General features: G+C 41.2%; 2 protein-coding genes across 2 annotated transcripts; one reads left to right on the top strand and one right to left on the bottom strand.

Annotated features, from left to right (window-relative positions):
- Positions 1–1,820: 1,820 nt before the first annotated feature.
- On the top strand, positions 1,821–2,279 carry RB195_017978 (uncharacterized protein; the record flags this gene model as incomplete). The annotated part of the gene is made up of 1 exon (XM_064185196.1): positions 1,821–2,279. One exon carries the CDS (start codon positions 1,821–1,823, stop codon positions 2,277–2,279), a length of 459 nt encoding a protein of 152 aa, XP_064041077.1.
- Positions 2,280–5,477: 3,198 nt separating this feature from the next.
- Positions 5,478–22,117, bottom strand: RB195_017977 (uncharacterized protein; the record flags this gene model as incomplete). Its single annotated transcript, XM_064185195.1, has 16 exons — positions 5,478–5,596; positions 7,090–7,158; positions 7,839–7,934; positions 8,026–8,101; positions 8,184–8,288; positions 8,343–8,431; positions 9,828–9,960; positions 14,145–14,234; positions 14,298–14,370; positions 14,426–14,608; positions 15,802–15,852; positions 17,676–17,764; positions 18,519–18,566; positions 18,842–18,943; positions 20,283–20,368; positions 22,015–22,117. 16 exons carry the CDS (start codon positions 22,115–22,117, stop codon positions 5,478–5,480), a joined length of 1,512 nt encoding a protein of 503 aa, XP_064041076.1.
- Between the last annotated feature and the right edge of the window lie 669 nt (positions 22,118–22,786).

Raw genomic sequence — 22,786 nt, 5'->3', positions numbered from 1 at the left:
CTAGTAATAGTTTAGTAGATCGTCTAACGTTCCTCTTGTTCCGAAGATCTCTTCTCACAATGCAAAATCTCAGTTTTTTTTTTGCAACTGTGATATCATTGAATGCGATTTCTAAAAAAGTTGAAGTGCATAGTGACTAAATGATTCCCATTCTTTCCAAATGTTCAACATTTACCCTGTACAACGCACTTTGTGGAATCATTTCTTATGATGTTACTCATTCATTCTCATATGCTGCTCCTCCATCTATTTGGTTGAAAATTACGTCGTGAGCATCTTTTCTTCTTAAAAGTGTACACAGAAATAAAGAATAATGGCAAACCATTATACGTCAATTCAGAGCAAACATTTCCCAGCTCTCTAAGATTCTCATGTTTTTATTTCTTAGCTGTATTAATTTTTCTTCTTTCAGATCATTGAAATAAGGTGTCCAGTGGACAAAAGTTTGAATTTTTCCCTTTATTTGTTTTTTTTTGCATTTACTCGATACGAGCAAGCCTCTGGGGATGAGGTTCTGGTGAAGATGCTGAGCGAGTGGAGCTTGAAAGTCCGATTACCGTTGGTCTTTCCGCTTCAGAACTATTCTTACCTGAAAATTAAAATTATTCGGGGTGTCCTGACCTCAAAGGTTACACACCGGTCAACGAGTTGTCACAGTTTGAGAGAACGAAACCCTAAAGCGAAAAACTGCAACAAATCAATCAATTGCTCTCCACTGTTGTTCTTCACGTCGTTTGCAACGAACTCTTCCTATCGTTCAATTGGATTTTCGGTGTCTCACACTCGCCTTCTCCAAATTTTTTTCTACCATTCTTTCATATCTTTGCATGCTTTTTTGTTCTTCTCGAATGTATTCATTTCTCATTCGATGCCATTCATACAAAGTACAAAACTCATGTAATCACCGTCTCGATTTTCCTCTCGATTAAACCCCAAACAATCTAATGATTAGAAACAAAAACAAAAATCAATAAAACTGAAAATGCCTTTTAACGCTAAAAGTTTTCTATCAAATTTTGCAATTTCAACATTATTTTAATACGTTCTACTTTAGATTGCATTTTGAAAAAGAAGACATTCGCCAACACAATACAAACGCTCTAAGTTACCTCAGATCGTGCACCATACGAATTATAAACACCAATTCCTTACAAACACATTCGGAACTTCCATGGGCTTCATCTGGCGAGGTCTTCCGTTCCGACAAAACCGTCTTACCTCCTAACTTAGTCGTTGGATATGACGTACATTGTGATAGTAATTAAAGGTATCACCATCACCATGAATCACCACGAATCTGGGCTGGTGCGGGTTTCAGGGGGTTATGTCTATACGGGGTCTACTTTGGAGAGGAGAGTGATTACGTCCATTTCTTCCTAATGGCCGCAGAAAACGAAAGATGCGCCTTCGAGCGTTCCGGAGCGCTAATTTCTACAACGAGTTCGATTGGAGCGCGCCAGCCTTGCGCACGCACCGCGTCTTTCGGGCCGTTTTTCCGAGCAATAAGAAAAAATGGACGGAATCACCCTCAGTATAGGCATAACCCAACTGAAAACCGCACCACCCGAGATTCGTGGGGTGATGCCTTTAATGACAATCCTTCTAATAATCAACGCAGCAGATCCGGTTACGTTGGAACCAGAAACTAAATAAGGCTGTCAATGTGGAGTGTGGTTCAACTAATCCTTTTCCGTTATCACTGTTCAATCACGAAGGAACAAGAAGATCACCGTCGACAATTTGGTAAGAAGAGTGCAACGCATGGAAGTCAATCGGGGAATACTCCAAGATATTCGAAGTAACACCGTCAAGAGGAATTCATGCCGCGAGGAAGAAGAATACAAAAAGTGCTACCTCCAGCTCCCCTAACCCACTATCATCTTGTCCAATTTGCCAGCGAGTTTGAAAAAAACAATTCCCGAAAATCTGCTATGCTCCCTGTGTCAAGACTCGTTCTCATGTCAAGGATTAAGGAGTTAAGGACTGTGTCAGAATGTCTCTTCAAGCACTCATCAACCGTGAACCTCGCACCAGATCACGATCATCATTGGCCTTCCGGAAAAGTGCGGAAAGACCTGAAGATTTACATCAATGGACATCAAGCCTTAATCCAGTTGCCCACAAAACCGACGTCACCAATATCTCCGGTCCCACGCCGATGCAACTGGAGAGTCTGCACCTGCAGAATACCTTCAACACCTTCAGATGATCAAGAGACCGTCAAGCCATCAGTATGTCCACAGAATCTTGCGATTCAACTCCGCGGTCATGACGACTGACGGAAGATTAAATATGGACATAGCGTGTGTTACGTCTGAGGTTGATCTTCAAGGCATCACCTACTTCCAGAAGCCCCAGACATCGTTCTCAAGAAGCTCAACATTGAGAAGGTTCACACGCTCAACAGACGAACAACTCCGGAACTAGACCATCCCAATGCTGAAACTCCTCTTCATAGACGTCTTTTAGTATCCACTTGGATACTGCACCAAGGACAAGGAGACAAGATTGTTAACAAACTCTATTACGGCTAACGTTTCGGCGTCGTCGCCTTCGTCAGAGCCTGGAAAGTCAGATCATTTGTGATATATCCTCTCAAATGCCTCCTCCAGAACAAGTCATGGTTCCCTAAGATGCTACATCCAAAATCGAAAGCAAAAGAGTCCAAAACGTTGTGCTTACCTAGGTAGCCGCGTTGCCGTGATATTAGCGGACCTCCGCGTGATAAAATCGCTCCGCTAATAGCAATTAGGATGTGACCCGCATATGACCCCGTAGATTAAAACCCGCAAAGGTCTTGACACAGAGCCAGCTCGTTCGTCACGGCTATGCATTCTTCCTTTCTATTCATTTTTGGACTTTCAGCGTTTATCCAAAACGCCTCCAAAGTTTTGCGAGCTACAATTTCGGGTTCGTACGATAGGATCGTGGCAGCCATGCAGGAAGGAGCAGTTCATGACATTTTCTGCGATGGGTTCCGAGATAGGTTGCTGTGTTTGAATGTTTCACCCCATCTAGATGTTCTTTGGGGCGGGTGTGGTGTAGCGGTTAGAGGTTCCGCTTACTGCACAATCGATCGGAGGTTCGAATCCGCCCTAGTGCTCACCAAGCCTTTCATCCCTCCGGGGTCGATAAATTGGTACCAGACTTGTCTGGGAGGATAAAAGCACTGACTTGACACATCGGCTAGCCACCGCAAATCATTGTATAGGCCAGATACACGTTCGTAAACCTCAAACGATTCTGAATTGAAGTGAACGTGGGGGCGCATCCCAAGCGGATTGATTAACGCCAGAAACTTTATCCTTTATCCTTTAGATGTTCTTTAATACGAAGACAAAGAGATCGCCCTGTTTCGCCAATATATTCTTCGCCGCATGTTTTGCACGAAATCAAATAAACTACACCAGAGACCCTGCAGTCGCCTGCCTTACCAAATGGACATATTACACAGTTTTGAGTCAGGCAAATGCGATCGTACATTCTGTTTCGCACTAACTGCTTCTTGAGATTTGTGAGAGGTATTTCCACAACTCTCGCTTGGTCATCGAACCACACCTAACCAGACTGGCCCTTATCGCCTTACTCAGATCGTCGGTTATGAAAGGTAAGCAGAAATTGATCTTTTTGGAGTCATCCACCTTAGCATAATCTCGCTGCGCCTACGAGGTACATCAGCAATGCAACCATTAGAGGTTGCGATCCGCTGCGCTAGGTTAACCGCATCGATCCGCTCCTGGACATCAGATGTCACCCTTACGGCTGTCCTAAACATGTTCCGAATGACTGATTTCTTTGTTTTCCAAGAGTGAGCTGAAAGACAGTGAACTAATATGTTTTCACTACTAGGTTTTCGAAACCATCGTGTCTTCCACTCACCGTTGGACCACTGTATGTCCACATTAAGCAAGGACAGCCAATTTTCTTTGGGTTTCTCCCTTGTAAACCGTATGTGAGGGGATTGCTGGTTTAGAAGCTCGAAACAAGTGTCCATCTCGTCTTGAGTGGGACATATAATGCAACAGTCATCAATGTAACGACAGTACAGGCAAGGTTTTCGTTCGAGGATGGGTTGTTCTATTTTTGACATGACTGCAATGGCTAGTGTGGGAGCTAGTCTTTGCCCCATGGCCAAACCCCTGACCTGTCTGTAGTAGTGTCCCAACCAGCAAAATATGGAGCACTTTAGACATTCATCCAGGAGCGTCATGATTTGCCTTATGGAAAACCCGTACAGGTTTAGAATGTCTTGGTGTTCTACGAGTAGCTCGAACACGGCTTGCATTGCAGCGCTGTTTGAGACATTGGCGTAAAAAGAAGTGACATCGAAAGACATTCAACGACACATTCTTTTCCCAAGCGCGCTCTTCGAAGTTGCTCAAGAAACATGCTGGTATTGGATAAATGGGCTATCGACAAGTTGCAATCTCTATGCCAAGATTCAAGGAAAGTCGAACTTTCGCACTTCGACAAGGAGACACTCTACCTTGAGCCTACTACTTCCTGACGCTTAAGGTTGAGCTTCTCATCACACAGAATGTCATCTCTGGTAACGACCTCTCACATTGTGCTGCTCCCACGGTCGTTGTGGGAAAGATCAATAAATCCTTGGTTTTGCGTCTACTTCTCGACAGGCCCCACGATGCGTTGATGTTGCATCAGCATCACACTGTGGACGGAAGTGTTCCTTAAACTTAAGGGTGACGTATCACGAAACTGACGTAGTGGGAAACCTGTGTGAAGACATAGAGTTCGGAACGCAGATTACAAATATGAAGGGAAGAAACTCGGATTCTTCAGCCCGTGAAGCCAGATAACTGTCTTATAGCGAATGGCTGTGATGCACAGACAATTTGGACCGATCAGGGAGAGGCAGTAATGGTATAGTTGGGTCAAAACGACATGAATCACGAGCGTAGCTGAGGTGCATTTGCGTACGCGCTGGAAACGGCGCGGCGGAGGCAGCAGTTGAAACTGCAGCGATGAGTGGTGCCAGCAAGGGTTCCATTACGCTCCTAACCGATACCCTCCACCGCTCTGCCTCGAGAGAAGCCGCGTACGCAACTGCGTACGTGTCATTTTGACCCAACTATAAACAGGAAACGTGGCGTCGTTTGCATCTGGAGCGCCCTATGGCGAGGATTTCTGGCGTGTGCATTTTTCGCCGTTCTTAAATTCATCTCTCACAGGTTCACCTTAGTCAATAACAATGTCACTAGATTACCTTATTTAAATTGTTGTTGCTTTGTCCACCGTTGTTGTACGATTTTTGTAATTTCAATACCGTTAAAGGTGATTTTTATTGTTTAATAAGAGGCAATAATATCATGGCTAAAACGACATGTAGTCTCAAAATAAAAGCATAATAACGAGATGAAAGCAACTGCGGCAGTCACAGAGTTGATCAAAAGCACTTGAGGACACATATAAAATTGAATCGTGGAGCCACGAGCATTTACGAGCAATATTTGAAGGCACTAATGTTTCAGGTATGGCTGTGTCATAAGGCGGCGCTGTTTGTAGACGATAAGTGAGAGCGAGAAGATCATTGCGACGAATAGCATTAGGCACATCACGGCGAATACCAGCACTTTGTCTGAAAGTAGAATAGTTTTCCGAGTGAAACGGAAGAGTTGAATACGCGAAAGAGAATAAAGAAGATCCAATACGGATTGAAAATCGATGAAATACGAAACGTTAAGAATCAGGACCAAAGTAACAGGATAATCCTTTTTCCCGCTTAGAAACTGACGTTGGCTGTTCATTTCTAGGGAATGTTTATATCTCTGAGATTTCTTCATCTTCCGCCGGTATAGCAATAGTGGCAATGTAGTAATTGCACAATTGTTTACTCTGCGCGTTTTCTCTAAGTAACAATTCTCGCAAATGAAAAACTCTTGAAAGTACTAACATTTATTGACAAAGACTGGATTACTCTTTTAACAGGAGTGGCCCAGTAACGAATTTGTCTCGAAACCTTTTTCCCTGTCGGTGATTGTCAAAACTTTTGCAATTGAGTAAAGAAAATTTTTGAAGCAAAAATATCCAGTATCCAATAAATATCCAATAAATATGAAGTACTGGTGTCACAATTTTAAATCTGCTCTCAAAATTAGATTATGTCAGTTACTTTGTGTAAAAACGAGGAAATTTTTCTAAGCTCTGCTAATCAGTCTTGCAACTTTACAGATCTTCTCATTGGTTATCTCACTAGGATTTCCTGATGAAACGTCACAGTGGAGCATGGAGGGAAATGGTAAATGATAAATTATCACTTTCCATACTTGAGAAAGTTTTTAAAACGTCAACTTAGAGGTCATTACAACTATTTTGGTGAAATACTCTTCTTTAACATCTAGATTCCTATGATCTTAAAACTCGCTCGATGTTGACAGATTGGTACATAGTAATGGAAAAAAGCACTTTTCTAGCTGATGGAGACTTCTTTAATACTGCCTGAGAAAGCTTAAACCACAAAATAGTCTGTAACTTTCTAATTTAATGAAAATGTTTGTTTTTTTTTCAAGTTTAAAGGCATCACCCCACGAATCTGAGGTGGTACGGATTCCAGATGGAGTATTCTAGGCGATTCCGTCCATTTCTTTCTAATTCGCGTAAAAAACGGCCCGGAAGATACTGCTTCTGGCGTTCCGGCGCAATTAGGAGGAAAGGACGATTCCCGTCCATTTCTTTCTAATTCGCGTAAAAAACGTAAAAAACGAATCCGTACCACCTCAGATTCGTGGGGTGATGCCTTTAAACGTAACATTTTTTCCTGCCCATTTTCTGTTCTAATCTTTAACCAACGTCTCCATTCCAATCAGAACCGTTTATGTAAAATCGTTGTTGCTCTCCTTTGCATTCAAGCGCAAGATTCTCACCACGGCACATAAAAGCCAGGGAAATTAATTAGGAGATGAGGGATGCGCAAAATGCGATCCACACTGGTGGGAACTGACTCGTGTGCAAAAGATCAGAAATAAGGCTGTGATCCAAGCGCGTGGAGATTAAAAATGCAGTCTTCGATGTGTTTAAAGTTGAAAAGAACCGTGTGGAACCAACTGAATCAGGCAGAAAAAAACAACGTACTTGATGCGAAGCAAGTTTTGGTGGTTCGATCCTGAACGATAAGCCGAGCGGCACTCTCGCTGTCTTGCTCTGAAAATCCACAAATGACGTATTGTCTAAAACTGGATTCGTGCTCACGGCATCCACTTTTTACGATCCTATGTGAAACTCCACCAAATACAGAGCGCAAACAAAAAACATAGCATGTTTAGCATGTTCATCTGCGGAGGGAAGAACACCACTGAGATATTTCGAAACAACCTGAATAAAAACGAATCCTTCCAAAATAGTGATAGCCTCAGTGATAGTGTGACCTCACGGATTTATGGGATCCGTTTTGAAAATCCATTTTCTATCAGGTAAAGGTCATGACACGGTGAATGATTTGTCCAAAAATGACACTAAAGTCTATATATATATATATATATATATATATATATATATATATATATATATATATATATATATATATATATATATATATATATATATACCTATATCAAGGAAGTGTTATAATCTAAAATGTTCCATGGACGAGCTTTGAATCCTAAAAATCTTAAAAAAAAAACTAACCCAGAAGCTACAAATCGGCATGAACACAAATGAGCGTGTCTCTACATTTTTGAGCTACGTAGTTATAGTTACATGAACACAGATACTTCTTTTTTTAATCCAGCCATCAAAGTTGGAGTTTCTTCTTATCCGGTTTTTCCACTTTTTGAATTTACTAATTACTTGACTAATGACTTGGATAGTTTCGAATTTAGAACCTTCATTATTGCCGTCTTCCAGACCAAATACGATCAGTCCACGTTCGGGTAAATCGAAATCAGCTACGGTGATTGGTTGTGTGCGATTGTGAAGAGCTGGAGAATGTTGATTTCACACGGAATAAATTGAAAAAAAGTCACAGAAGTAAAAAACTAAAAAAAATATTGTATGCATGTGAGTACGTACGTGCTCCTTTGATATTTCGCTTAATCAATCGAGTGTAAGCGTTCTGATCATTGTAAGATGAAATCGTGTAGGCACCCTGGAAATAAAAGACCCAAATCCTCTCAAATTCCAGAGGAAAATGAAAGAGAAAGTCAGATGGAAATTCCCAAGTTATTCACGCTCTCAGTGTTGTTCGGATGCAAGTCGTTGTAGGTGGGTCTTATTCCTGGAGCACCAATGATGGATGGTTGTACACTAGCAGAGCCCACATTTGAATATGTTTGCTGCAAAAAAGTACCAATGGTTTGGAAGTAAAATCAGTTATTAAAAATTCTCACCCTGCTGCCTAACCGCACATTCAGTGAAGGTGGCTGTGGATAACGCACTGGTTCGGATTCATAACCAGGAGCGCTGGTGGAAGCGTAACCTTAACACAGGCATAACCTAGACGATTTCAGAGAGCAGAAGAAAAGAAACCTTTTCTAATTTTTAATCGTAAAACTGTTTTTCTGAGTAGTGTTTTTTTTTGCATAGAAATCAAAGTAGTCAATCGTACGCTTCCGTCAATTGGTCCAACCTTTTCACACACTGCTTTTGTTGGTGTTATTGATGTATTTCTTCGGTTCCTGCTATCCGTTCGTTTACTCGAATTTTGCGCATGTATGGCAAATTTCGGTTCAAAAATTAACAACAAAAGTGCTAAATGATGTCTGCGAAAAAAAAAAAACAAAACTTTCCAAAAGCAACAAACAATAACAAGGGGGAAAACCTAACATGGTCGAAGTGTGTAAAAGACTGTAATATTCCAAGCAATTAATACACCATTGATGGCTGCGGTTCTCCTCTTTGAGCATATTTGAGCTTGATCTTACGCTAATGTTCGAATAGAATCTGTTGTCCATTCGTCACAGTTCATACTCTGCGAAACATTACGTTTTGCCTGAGCTGCTTAGTGACGATAACCTTCTCCAGATCTTCCTTCACCATTTCCTTCAAGAACTTTGCATTACGTTCAATCGGCCTTCTCTGATTCTGGTCTGGGAGCACCTTCAAGGTAACTTGGTGGAGATTCCTTATAATGGGAGCAAAAAAGCGAAGGCGACTTTCTGGGACCACTTTAGAAAGCGAAACAAAATTTTGTTGTTATCTATGTGTCATCCGCCGGTATAGCACATTCTCCTCTGTGAAAAGTTCTTCGCCACTGCTTGCCACAGGCCAAAAGCACCCGAGCAGCCGTCAATCAAGCTTCCTCTCCATAAATTCCTGTCTTTCCATCTCTGGAGACGATGATAAAACAAGTTTCGGAAATCTTATCCTGCAGCAAAATGAGCTTCATATTGTGAGCAACTAGTGCACTGGATGTTACCGATTTGATTTTTGGAGATTCTCTCCAAGATCCCAATGAGACAAAAAAAGAACTAACAAGCAGATATGCTGGATCTCGATCTTTGCTCTATTTGGAAAAGTTGAAAGTGTTGCTAGCATCATGAGGACATAGCCATGATAGAATCTAGAAAAGCAGATATATATATATATCTGCTTTTCTAGATAACGAACACACATAAACAGTCTTTGAACACAGATGTAATATTCATGATAAGGTGTGTCCCCAAAGTGTTAAATTATGCACACGACAAGCGTTAGTGTAGACGCACTACAAGCACACTCAAAACATCTCCTTACAGTACTTAATGGACACTGTCGGAGCAAAGTGTGTTGAAACCTGAGTGATTTATGCGCATTCGATTGGAGCAGGGTAGAAGGGAGAGGAAGAGCGTGTGTGCCACTCGGCCTTAAAATGGGTTGGATGAGGAGAGCCATACCTGATGGGCCGCCACTGTACTGATCGTCGGAAGCACGAGTAGGATAGCCTGACTCATGGCTTCCTGTGTATTCCGAAGAAACCTCAGTTGTTTGTACAGATGATTGCACGTATGTTTGTCCGCATTGTGGTTGCTGTAAGTAGGTCAAGGAGAGTTGTTATCACTTTCATAAACGAAAAACTTTTATACATTTCAAATTATTCCAGGACTAGGCAGATAGATGGCTGTTAAAACACAGCGCAAGTCATGTTTATTCGAAGCTTTCTCAAATATTAACCTTTAAGGGTAATGGAGAGATTTAGTGGTATCCATTAAGTCCCCACAAAATATTTGGGATGACAATAAATGCATTGGACAGGTTTTCATGAGAACAATGTGAGCAACAGTATAATTTTGTCGGTAGTTATTCACCACTAACAGAAGCGTGTTCAGTTTGATAGCGCGCAAATAACGGTACAATGGCGGTTTGATAGCAGTCGTTATGCACGTGCATACTACATACGCGAGAGTATTCATTCCTGATCTATCGAGGAAAGTACGAGAGCACCACAATGCGTGGGATTTTTAGGATCAGTTCGTTAATAAGGCACTGTTATTTCTGGTCATAAACAAGGAATTATAGGCAGAGTTTGAGGCATCCAGAATAGCTCAGGATGAACCTATGATTAGGACTTTTATAGAGTAATAGAGTAGCAAGAACCAGGCTATTTGATCCAAAACTCGTTTCTCTTAAAACTCCGATTTTTCCATCAAATATCGGTAGCATGTAGTCTAACATTTGAAATTTAAATAATCATTCCTAGGACAATACTATTCTATAGCGTAACGGCTCTGACTATCATCAAAGTGTTTCACTTTCAAACTAAGTTTTCTTTCTTTAACCTACTCATGAAAATATGAACCACAGTTGCACAACCACAGACCACACGGAGTCCTACATTTAGACATGTAAGATAACATATAATTACGCATGTGGTCCTATTCATGAACTGTTACAACAAACAATGGAAGCTCCAAAAAGGTGCTAGTACAACAATGATGTGCTTTAGATAATACGACCCTTAGCTGCAAGAAATCAACAGTAACGCTCTTGTCCCACATCCTAGTCATATTATAAGCAGTGCAGTCGCCAATTGGTTGCTTGAGGCGAAGGACACACTTAATTTCTACAAACAGCTTATGTTTCGATATTGTCGTATATTGTTGTACATTTCGTCAGTGCCTCGAGAATCAAATTCGTAAGTGATTTATTCTCATTGTTCGAACGGTTAGCGTACCCAAAGGGGCCACGTATACAATCCTCGTTGTTACCTACTTGTAGTGGTCCTGCTCTAACTAAACGAAATCAAGGATCTGAGTATATCCCATGCGAGCGTATGAGCTATATAACGTGTAATGTTATGTAAGGCAATTTTCCCAAATGCAAAAAGGCGATGTCGCCCAGCACAATGCTAGAATCCAAAGCCAAACGTCAGTCCAACGCATAGAGAAAACATGGACAGGCATGGATGCCTTTGGCAGCAAATATCGTCTCGTGACGCTGCACTGTCGGTTGCTGTCGTCGGACCTCCAGCAAGCAGCTCTATCAAGATTGCTACAATATCAACATGCGCCGTTTGTTGCATTGCAGGAAACACATGTCAGAGAATGTCCCCACGCGCATCAAAAACTACACCGTATTACTACGTAATGTGCAACGTTTTAGAGTGAATCATTCTGGATCGGCTAGTCAGACATCGCGGCGAAACCACCCACGACCAAGCCGGCTATCGCCCTGGTCGATCGACCATTGAGCAGGTTTTTATTGTCGAGAGGGTGAACGAAGTGTGGCAGCGATATTCGAAGCCTCTACAGTTGCCTTTTCTGGAATTCGAAGCAGCTTTTGACTCCCTCCTACACCTCATCGGGGCCTCCTCAGCGCGCTTCGCGCCAATGGAGTTCCAGATTTCATACGGCTAATCAATGTCATGAATAGAGGAACAACTGCTGCGGTTTGAAGGAAAAATCTGTGTAAGACAAAGAGCGATAGTGAGTGAGTTCTATTATCTGTAATGTTCTCTGAAAAACGATGGCGAACACGAGAGAGATATTCAGCAAAAATGCGTTATAACCAATTTGGCAATCAACACCTTAACGAAGTCCTTGTGTTCGATCTATTGTCAAAGAAATCAAGCAACGGGTCTATCTTTTCGAAATTCGTCCTATCATGATGTACGGGCCGGAGACTTGAGGACCACCGTAAACCATGAAGGACAAGATTGAATGGATGGAGGGAAAGCTGGTTAGAAGACTGTTAGGCTAGACTTGGCCGTCGAAGTGCCATAACAAAGAACTTTACGCAGAAGTAGATATGGTTTACCGCGGATAAGACGCGTAAAACATCAATATCTTTCTCGCCTTCTGGAGTAGTCACAGAAAAGTTCTTTGGTTATGCTATAAAGAGATCGTATGATCGTCTTGCCTGAATTGTCCTGAGGATTTTCCCAGACTCGAACTGAAGAAGACTTTCGGTTCATTAAATGAAGTTATGGACGAAAGTGGTTAAAGAACACTTAAGGGCAGTTGTTGGCAGGCAGGTCAATTGAGACGTGACGATTCGCAGATTATGGAATAGCGACGAGTGGATGGATTGAGCGCGCCTCCACTTCTCCGCTGAAGATCAAACACTATGGGCTCGGATACGACTGAGGGTGACACATTCCGGCGAATATGTGAAAAGTCTTGTTAGCTCATAACATTCGTCTGCCGATTAGGTCAGGCAAATCAGCGTACTTAACGGGTAAACGGATAACAGAAATCCGCCTCGAACTAAAACTACGAATTACAAGGGTTTTATACAAGAACCCCTAGCGGCCACACCCACGTCTTGATACAGGGCTGGTTCGTTTGTAATCACGATAGATACTAGCGGTTAGCACTGAAGAATCAGTATACAAAACATCAGGAATCAAAGATACTCAAGTATGAGGACTTTTTTCTAAAGATTCTAAAGATTCTTCTAAAGATTTCTAAAGATTCCCCCTCAAGAAAGTGCAGGTATTGTTATCCAGTGCTGAGTAGTGAGCACTTAGTTATCTTTTTAATGTCTACGTTTGTATTGTCTCTTTGCACGTTCCGTCTTTTAGTTTTGTTTCCTACGTAGTAATAAATAAACGAAGTGTGAATGGGTGATAAAGTATTTTGCATTTATCAATCCGCGCACAGTGCAAACTCGTTCAACTTCAACTTAAAATCTCTCCAGATTCCGGAAAAAAAATATGGCCTTCACAATTAAGTCATTCGAAGAGGGAGGATGCCATTGCGTAAGCGACCGCGCTCAAAGCTGCACAGCCCACCTCGATTGTAGCGGATGGCTCCACTACACCGCTTCGAGCGCAGTCGTTTCCGAAACTACGTCGACCTTCAGTTACCAATGACCAACGTTATCAAGTCAGTGTTTTTATCCTCCTAAATAGGATACCAATTTATCGACCTTTAAAGGATGGAGGGCTTGTTTGACCTGTGGTGGTTCCAAGCTCTAGACTGTGCTGCTACGATGGAACTTCCCGCCACTGCGCTACGCTCTCCCATACCGTCGCAATTAACAAATGGGTGTTGAGGTGTTTCCATTTGCACCAGATATCATACGAATGAGGAAAGAGGAGGGAACGTTCCATGAAGGAAGTAGTAATGAGAACATTACTGTGTCCTCCACAGAAAAATATCTTGTTACTCTGTGCATCACAGCTGCGAAACAGGTATGGGAAAAACTCGATGGATATCCATCATCTTCCTGAGGGGCTAATTCTCAAAGTACCAATGATTCTTGTACTTCAATAACATTTAAGTGCCTGATTACGGAATAACGTAATCGGAACGGACATGCGTCGAATATCTGGTTTGAACGTACGTATTATCGCTACCACCGTCTAAGTGGCGGCTATTCTATGGGTTTTATGAGTTGTCGCTTTTTGCACGCTAGCATTATGGTATGTAGTAAGGGACATTTATAAAGGATTGAATAAATTTTTCAGGTGTGTCTTAGTCCAATGTTCAAAAGGATCAATAAATCTGAGGATGCATAGTAATAAAATCAGAGAAAGCGAGATTTACATCTCTGAGGCGCAATTGTCATGAAGATAACGAGGGCCTTTTCCAGCATCATATCCGAACTGAGTAATCATCCTGTTTTCTATATCGTATGGAAAATGGTTATAGTTAGTTTAAGGAGAGCATTATTTTGCACCGATGGACTTTAAAAATTACCATATTCTAAAAATCCCAAGGTGTGAAATCAAATAGGACGCAGTTCATTTCATTTTTAATAGGAAAACTCACTGCAGTGGAGCATCCGTAATCCTTATCCTTGATCGTTAATTGAATTTGGCAGTTGAAGTACAAGCCAGTTTTATCGGCAAATTTGAAGACCTGAGGAAAATCACGGGATTTATTACGTGTTCCTGGAGAGATACATGAAGTTTAAAATATCACTTGTGCCGGCTTTCCAGCTGTCAGATCTGAAGAGTAGTCCAGATTTTGAAGGATAACACCATCGACAGAACAGCTGTAATGAGACTCGGTCTTTCGTTTCCGAAGTTACCATCACTGAATTTCCTCACCCATTTACATCCAGAACAGTGACCGGTGGTCCACCCTGCCCATCGTACACTGTACACGAGTGAACTCTCATACAGTACACGTCCGTCAATTCCGATACGCATGTCCATTTATGATAGACTGTCTCTCCAATCTTACCGTACTTGATGGGGACTCCGTTTGGACCGTCGGAGAGTATTTCGTATCTGGAATGAATTCCTGGTGAATTTTAACCAAGTACTGCGTTTAATATTTGCACTGTCGTGGTCAGCATGGGCTTTCTTTCCTTGGTTATCGGAAGAGCCGGAGCTTAGCATAGTCAATAATGGCGTAGAGTTACGCTACGACCAGCGCTTAATGTCAACTAATGAAAAAAAAACTCCGCCATCACATCGATTCACCGCGTACATAATTTAACCTAATGAAATTTATACTGAAAAAGGTGTTGGCCTGTACTTTAGATAGCTGGTAAGATTTAAGGTGCCAGTCGACTATTGCTCAGAGAAGGCCTCATCTCTAATAATTCTTTGCGTAGGCATATTTGTGCAGCTTATAGCATATATAGCACACATAGCATACAGCTTATCACATTTTCAAACGTTGAAGTTGAGAAAGATCACATGCTTCTTGGAAGATCGAACGGTAAAAAGAAAATCAAAACGAAAATTCTTTGGTAAAGTAAACACAGTGTTTGGTACAGTAAACTCGCTACTACCTGAAGAGATAGAAAATTATTATACGGTTGAAACTGTGATGAAATCATGTCAACATGAGGTTTATCAGATGGTTCCTAAAGAGTTTCTCGAGGAGCTCAATATCGCTTTCATTGCGGTTAACTTAAGGTTCGTTGGTTGGTTATTATTGTCCCATGCTGTTAATGAAGGTATTTTTTCTCACTTCCCTTAGCCCATCATCATTTTTTTTCGCGGTTGTTTTAGTGAAAAGTATTTTATAAAGAGTAGACATCGAAACAACTTCCACTTTATAAAGCTGATTGACTTGATTCAATCCAGGAGAATACAGAGAAAAGTTACTTTTTGCCGTCTTTTAATTGACAGAGGTCGCGAAGTCAGTCATGGGTTCACTTATAGAGGTAATTTTCAAGAAATCTCAAACATTCCCTTCTCTGGGGGAATCCCGATACGGATATTCCAATCATCTTTCAATGAAAGCCTTGAGTGTATAGTCTTCAAATTAGCCTGTTCAGAACCCATTATTGGCTAGCTTTTTGGGACGTAGACTTTGTAGCATGTGGGGTTTTTCTTAGCACGGACATGTTTTTTAGAAATAAATTGCTATCTTCGACGTTCGTCCATCCCGTAAGGAACGTCACACGCACACACCCCACGCCAACTTCTTGACTCGTATTGTTTCCTTTGAAGTTGTAAGCTTCAATTACCTGCAAACCGGTAGCTGTGTCTGGCCTTCTACCGTTTGCGTCGTAAGAGATCTGAAAGAATCACATCAGAAAAGCGAAAGTCATCGAAAAAAAACAACAACCATTCGAAAAGTCAAAACGAGATCTCACATTCGCTAATTCGAGAATTAACTTTTTCACTCTTCCGTTGTTCTTTCTCAGACGGCTTCGATGAGTGAAAGTAATTACATTAGGACAACAATCGCAAGCGACCTCCGAATTTGCAACCATTTCACATCCCAGCGCCACAGCGGGCAACAACCAGGAAATAGGCGATATTTGAATTTGAGTGCTTATTTGCGAAGGATAAGGACAAACCTTCCTTCAAAACACTATCATTCAAAACGATGTTGCATTTTTGAGAAGAGACCATCTCTCCATAAAAAAAGGCTAACGAAAGTTTAGAAATAAGAACTACCACCTGGCCTAATGTTATGGGTGACTTTGACTCAGTATCGGTAACCGTTGGCTTACATCTGTTACCACAAGCTATCCTATGCGCATATATGCGAAGAAAAACCGTGATTCTGTAAAAGCCGATCATCTGCCCTTAGAACCTTCGCTAAATAGATGTTCTTGAGAAGAAATACCCTTGTTGTAATATGAGACATTAACTGGTGTATTCAACTAAGTGAATAAGTAAAAATAACCTCGCAGCTATCTGGGTTCCTAAAATGGGCAAAATGAAAAAAATCTATTTACTGGTGTAATCTGAACTTTGTTAAATACACCACTAGCAGAATAATGGATAGAAGTGGATAAGTGCTCGGCGTGGACAATCCCTTTGGAGATACGTCCAAGTTGCAGATCTTAATTCAGAATCGTTCGAGGTTTATGAACGCGTGTGCAGCCTACACAATAATTTTTGGGAGTCGGCCGATGAGTCAAGTCAGTTTTTGTTCTCCCACGCGAGTCTGGTAGCAATTTATCAACTTCGCGAGGATAAAAGGCTTGCTCGGCTCCAGTGCGCTTGCGGACAGTCGACCGTGTCGTCACAGCCGAACCTCGCACCTCCTGCTCTTCCAACTAACAAAACATCGCGTTTTTTTAGATTAGATAGGAAGGAAAGTACTGAAATGTGACCATCACTGAAACCAAAAAATGGGATAGACTAAATAAATTTCTTGTTCAAAAAGGCATTCCTGAGTTTTCTCCACACTTCTATTTGCAGTAGAAACGCACGTACAACAACGGAACATGTACTTAGTCACTGCGAGATCCCTAGGCAGGCCTTAGCCGTTCTAGACATTCGTCGTTGTACACTTTGGCTTTTTAAATGCCATTATAGTATGCATGCCTCGCTCGAACTCAGAGAGTTGAACGAACAACCTCGCTTTTCTCCTCTAAGGATATAATGGGCACATGAAAAGTGAATGGGAGTAGCGATCTGCATATGTCCTTGTCACAATGCGATTGACCTCATTGCACTTGTAGGTCCCATTGCGGTTCGCCCATCACAACGGGAAAAATGTTTTCGCACGAGATGCACGGAAGTGTTTCCAAAGAACCGGTTTTCAAAAGAGATGCAACATCCTTTGGCTCACTCACTAGTTAGCATATTTGCACTTGTAATTGATACGGTATGTGGCCTTGGGGATCCTAGCCGCTGTTGTCGTGTTTGGAACGAACAGCCTTTCGATATAAGCTCAACAAAGTTTCGGATAGGGGGAGAAGGGAATGTGGCGCCAAGCTGTGTGCGCAGCCGGGTGAGACGATGACGAGTTGCGTTGGAACGCTTTGAAATTACTTAACCGCTTAAAGTCAGGATCCGGCCATTCTGAACGCTCAAATCCAATTATAAAACGAACTTCGATTCAATCCTATAGCAGGAGAGGAGGAAAGGAGAGGACACCTACGCGACATCTAGTTGTTGTTGAACTTTCTTCGTGCCCTCAACGTAGAAACAGCTCAAACGGTAGGCTCTGTCGACTTTGGTGATAAATATCTAAACAAAACAGTATTTGAAAAAAAAGTGGGAAAGGAGCGAAAAAAAGAAGCAAGTGGAATTGTCCGCTAATAAGTCGTCAGTGTGAATTTGACACTGTTTTCACCGACTATGCATAAAATTTCATTGTCTGAAAACTATGGAGAGTTGGATATGGTCTATAGATATGATATATATATATATATATATATATATATATATATATATATATATATATATATATATATATATATATATATATATATATTTTTATATGATATAGGTGATGGTCCGTAGAGCTAATTTAGAAAAAGCGGCCTGTATTCATAGACGCCTCCAACGAGGATGGAATTTCACTGCAGGACGCCATTGAAAAATGCTATGAAGACGTTAGCAAATAGACAGTTAAATGTAGTTAGTGAACCTATGTGCTTTTAACAAAAAAAACAATCCGGAAAGTTCACCGAATAGTTTTGATGGTGATGTTATACAAAAGTCCAAGTTCTCCTGGAATTTGTTTCTGGGGAAAACAAGTGCAAAGAGAGGGCGTTAAAAAGTTTTTTTTTGCTCTGCTGCATTTCTATCAGCAACCGTACTATTTTTCGGAATATTTTATATAAAAGAAAGAGGAAAGAAATACTAGAGTGAGAGGAAATTTGAGGCAATATAGCGACTATTATGCGAGTATCGTTTTTTATATACATTTAAATTCATTTTATAGAAAAAAAAACTGTGAGAAAGCCGAACAACGTGCAGAAGCAGTGAAAAGACAAACCGAGTGAAAGGATACAATCACTGTGGAGATGATAACGACACCGTTTACCTGAAAATAGAAAGGTGGCTACTACTGAGACTTCATTTTGTTTTTACGACACATACAAAAGTTTGGTTTGAATGTGAAACTGCAGATACGATAGGTACGACAATTAGAACTGCCCGAAACTCCCTTGAATTTATCAACATACCTAATTGAACCATTTGCTCATTTAATTAATTAACTCTGATCTTTTCATGAGTTGACATCACCTATCCTTATCTTGTGTTAGGTCATTCGTACACCTTTTTTTATTGGAATCGACATCGAGGTTCCACGCTCACCTCTCTCTGTCGTCGAACTCCGCATGAATTGTGTTTTACCGTAAATCTATGCGTGTTCTTATTGTCGCCCATCATCACGCAATCGCTGTCCGACACGAATCCCTAGAAATTTGTCTGTACAGCAGTGTAATCTACAACTATACACTATACTTACTTGACTTACGTTGCCCGCACAAGCACCTACCTCACTCACACGAATCCCAACCTTTACTACTGTTGGCTTGTACGCTGGCGGAAGGAAGGAGCAAGAATTTCTTAGTAAGTTAACGGGAGATGACAAGGTAATCACGAAATAAGGTGCTTCGGGTTTAACGTAAACCGTGGACCTCTTGCAAACGTTGCCCTGGGGCATGTACTAGTATTCAAGGGAAAGATTACCACTAGATGTCAGTGTTTTCACATATAAAATCCATCAAACAAACAACTCCTTTCCCCATGACGATTTGCAGAACTGTTCATACAAGTTCCTTAAAAGCTTCTTTATCAAATGAATTCACCGCCAACCCATTTCACATGAATTCATTCAAATAAATCGCACAGATGTAAAGAGTTTCTTCGTTGTGCTAAATGATGTGTGACTTTCTTGATGGCTCTAATTCGTGACATTGTTTCGCTTCTTCGCTTTGTTACCGAATCATACCTGGCAGCAGGAAGAACTCAACGTCGGAATTTTCCAGAACACTCTCTTTAATCTGAAGCCCTAGAGTTGTGATCGAAACTAAGTTTTTTCCTTACAGACTACATTGAAGTCACAAAGGTACCCTATGACACTAAAAATCCTTTAAAAAAATCCTTTCCCGCTTTTTCATTCTCTTTGTACTTCTGTTTTTCTTTTGTTTCGTGACAAGGAAGACATATGTAGAGGTCACATACAAGCAGGTCAATGAGGAAAACGAGAATATCTGTTCATTTTAGCTCTTCGTAATTGTTTTTGTGCACTTTTCATATCTACCGAATCAGAAGATCACAAGAACTATCTTTGCCATCTAATAAAAATGAAAAGCTGTCAATGACTCTGGAAACTATCGTAGACTGGTTCCAAATCCACTTACGATTAAAAAAGAACGAAATTGTATAGATTCCGTTTCTGATAACCTCTCTTCCTTTGATCGGTTCCTTTTCGGAGCCTACAAGAGCCTACTAATCTTCTACCGAGAAGTCCCTTGAAGCCAATATGAAATGATGCACTTATTAGCAAGTGAGAGCTCGGGAACTATTTGAACTTTCTAAGGGCTTGTATGTATTCCGTCTTCACAAACTAAACCCGGTAATTTTTACAAAACAGTTTTCCTCGAATTGAGTCAGAAATGCCTGTGCTTTTGGCTACGACTATAAAACGGCTATGACTTTTTTGTCTAGAAGCATCCATTAGACAGCGCCTCTAGGGACTGGAAGTTCCAGCTCATGAGCCAAAAACAAGCAAAAGCGCAAACTCGCTTACCTTGACAAAGACTTTACCGGTGAAAGGATTTCGAGAGTTGAAGAGCAATGAAATTGAGTCCGATCCACATTGTACTTCTGGTTCTCCTGGAAGAAAATAGTTTGCTTGGATTCCGTATGCAGAGATTAGAGCGGCGGATTTTGTCGCATGCGCTAGACCGTACTCAAAAACTGCCTCTTCAATCGCAGCGCAACAACGAACTCATCCATTATTCCGCTTCGCATAAGGTCTCCATTTCGAACCAAGGTCGAGAAATCCGGAAAAGAGCAGGGTGGCAGCAAAAGGTGAATGAACCGGACATTCTCTCATCTTTTTAAGATATACATCAGTCGCATTTGTTATGTGCGCCACGTACGAACGTACAACTTGTCCCTCAACTTCAACACCTCCTTCACACCTCGTTCCACGCTTCTGACTCATATGTCATACAAAAAAGGCGGTGGCACGAAGTCACTATGTTTTGCATTCGAAGCATACAGCATATTTGGTGTGAGTTGCAGCGGACGATGCGGAACTGGTTCGGATTACCGTCTATCAAGAGTAATTAGATGGAAGCCAACTTCATGGATAGTATGTGTGAATGTGAATTGATTTTCCGGGGAAGCGAACAACACAACAAAAAATCAGAAGTCAAACTTACATAACACTACTAAGAAGGATCTTTTTATTTCCCAATGTATCAACAGAACAGGAATAAGAGTTCCAGAAATTCTACTTGAATAAATCATCAAATCGAGAAGAAGCTTGAAAATTCAAAGAAAGTGCACTAAACTTATACTGTGAGCCACAGACAAGAACATACCCTAAAATAAAAACATTTCTAATGGTCATTTTATTCTCCAGAATGGAAAAGGAAAAGAATTTTTAAAAAATTGCTTAATATGTTTCTCCTGCAATAGAAACAGTGATGGGAATCTAACTATTTTTACACGTACTTAGAGAATAAAAGCTGGAATCGTCGGAAATTTTTGCGTCTGTAATGCTCTGAGGTTTATTTTCAGCACAACAGTGACAGACATTAAGATTTCTTCTACACGAACGAATTTTTTTCCACGGAAGAACGTCTAGTTTATATATAGGGAAAAGAAATGGATTCGAAAAAGCTCAAAAGGGAACTATGAAGCGGAGGCCCGCAATAAGACAGGTTATTGCCATAAAAGCATTCAGAGCGGTGTGCAGAAGTAAAGCTAGGTGGACAGCAGATGTTCGTAACCTAGCAAAGTATTTATTTTTTCTTTTCTCTATTCTTTAAAATTTCCTTAAAATCTAAAACTCTTTAGGTTTGATCACGTTAAAAGTATTGCAAGGACCAAAGAAATGGTAGTGGTAAATTTCTGCAGAATTAAATCAAACATTGTAGGGTTATTTTGACTGGAATTTCCCATATTACATTCGGCTTCGCTCACACGTGCAACAGCGTGTCCTTGACTTCGTAGTGAGGGTAGAAGAAAAAACCCTTTAACTTGACTAACATGACATAATCATACAGTATGCCACCTCAGAATCGCCCCAATACAATTTTTACGATATCACTTGAGCAGAACCAATGAGGCAACCGATGATGAAGAGTTTTCAGAATAGGAATGAACTAAGAATGTCGTTTCGGCAATGGAAATAGGAGGTGTATGAACAGCTTAAGAAATGTCTGGATTCGAAGAAAAATTATATGTAACCCATGAAATGTCTCAATTCTAATCAGTGAGGTGAAGCAAACTTCTTCCACACAACGTACCTATAACTCCATTGTCGATCTCCACTGTTAGATGCGTTTGAACAGCGTATGTGTACGAAAGAAGGACTATCAGGGATGACAATGGTGATGAAAATGCCGGCATTTATCTCGAGCCCTGACGAGAGACGATGTGAACCTAAATCGTGTAAAAGGGGTTTCTATACAAGGAAATGTCAGCGAGTCCATTCAGAAGGAGCAATTATCATCAACAACTGGAAGAATTGAGCAAGTGAAATACAGAAGACAAGTACTGGCTCAGGTATGCTGATTCCATAACCATACGAGAAAAGAGAACCGCGTTCAACTCACCTGCGCGAATAAAATGAAATCTTAAAAGAACAGCCGGCAAGAATCTGGTTGCCGTGCTTCCTCGCGGCGGTTACGCAATCTCTCAACTGAGGGGCGGGCGGGCTTCTAACGGCGCTAGCGGCGGCGATGTGTGAGTCTCGGAGGCGCAGCTAAGCCCTCTGAAGCTCTTATAAAAGGTTTAACCGTCGGAGACCTGTTATTGTTGTGTTCGACTGCTTATTGGCTCGTTAAGTGTTGCTGTAAGGTAAAACACAGACCTTTCACGGAATCCTAAGCATTTGATGTGAGTTTTAAAAAGTCAAGGTTACCTATGCTTTCTGCGCGGAGGTACTAGTACACGTGTATGCGCAAGTACACGACTTTCTTCTTCTTTATCTGATAATAGTTCGTGTTTATCCCAAAAAGCTCTCACACGCCTAAATCTTGTACCGGAAGTGGGAAGTTGCTCCTCGAAGACACGGAT

The sequence above is a fragment of the Necator americanus genome, chromosome II, assembly GCF_031761385.1.
Source record: "Necator americanus strain Aroian chromosome II, whole genome shotgun sequence".
In the NCBI taxonomy this organism is placed as follows: Eukaryota; Metazoa; Nematoda; class Chromadorea; order Rhabditida; family Ancylostomatidae; genus Necator; species Necator americanus.
This window is presented reverse-complemented; position numbering and strand designations above follow the sequence as displayed.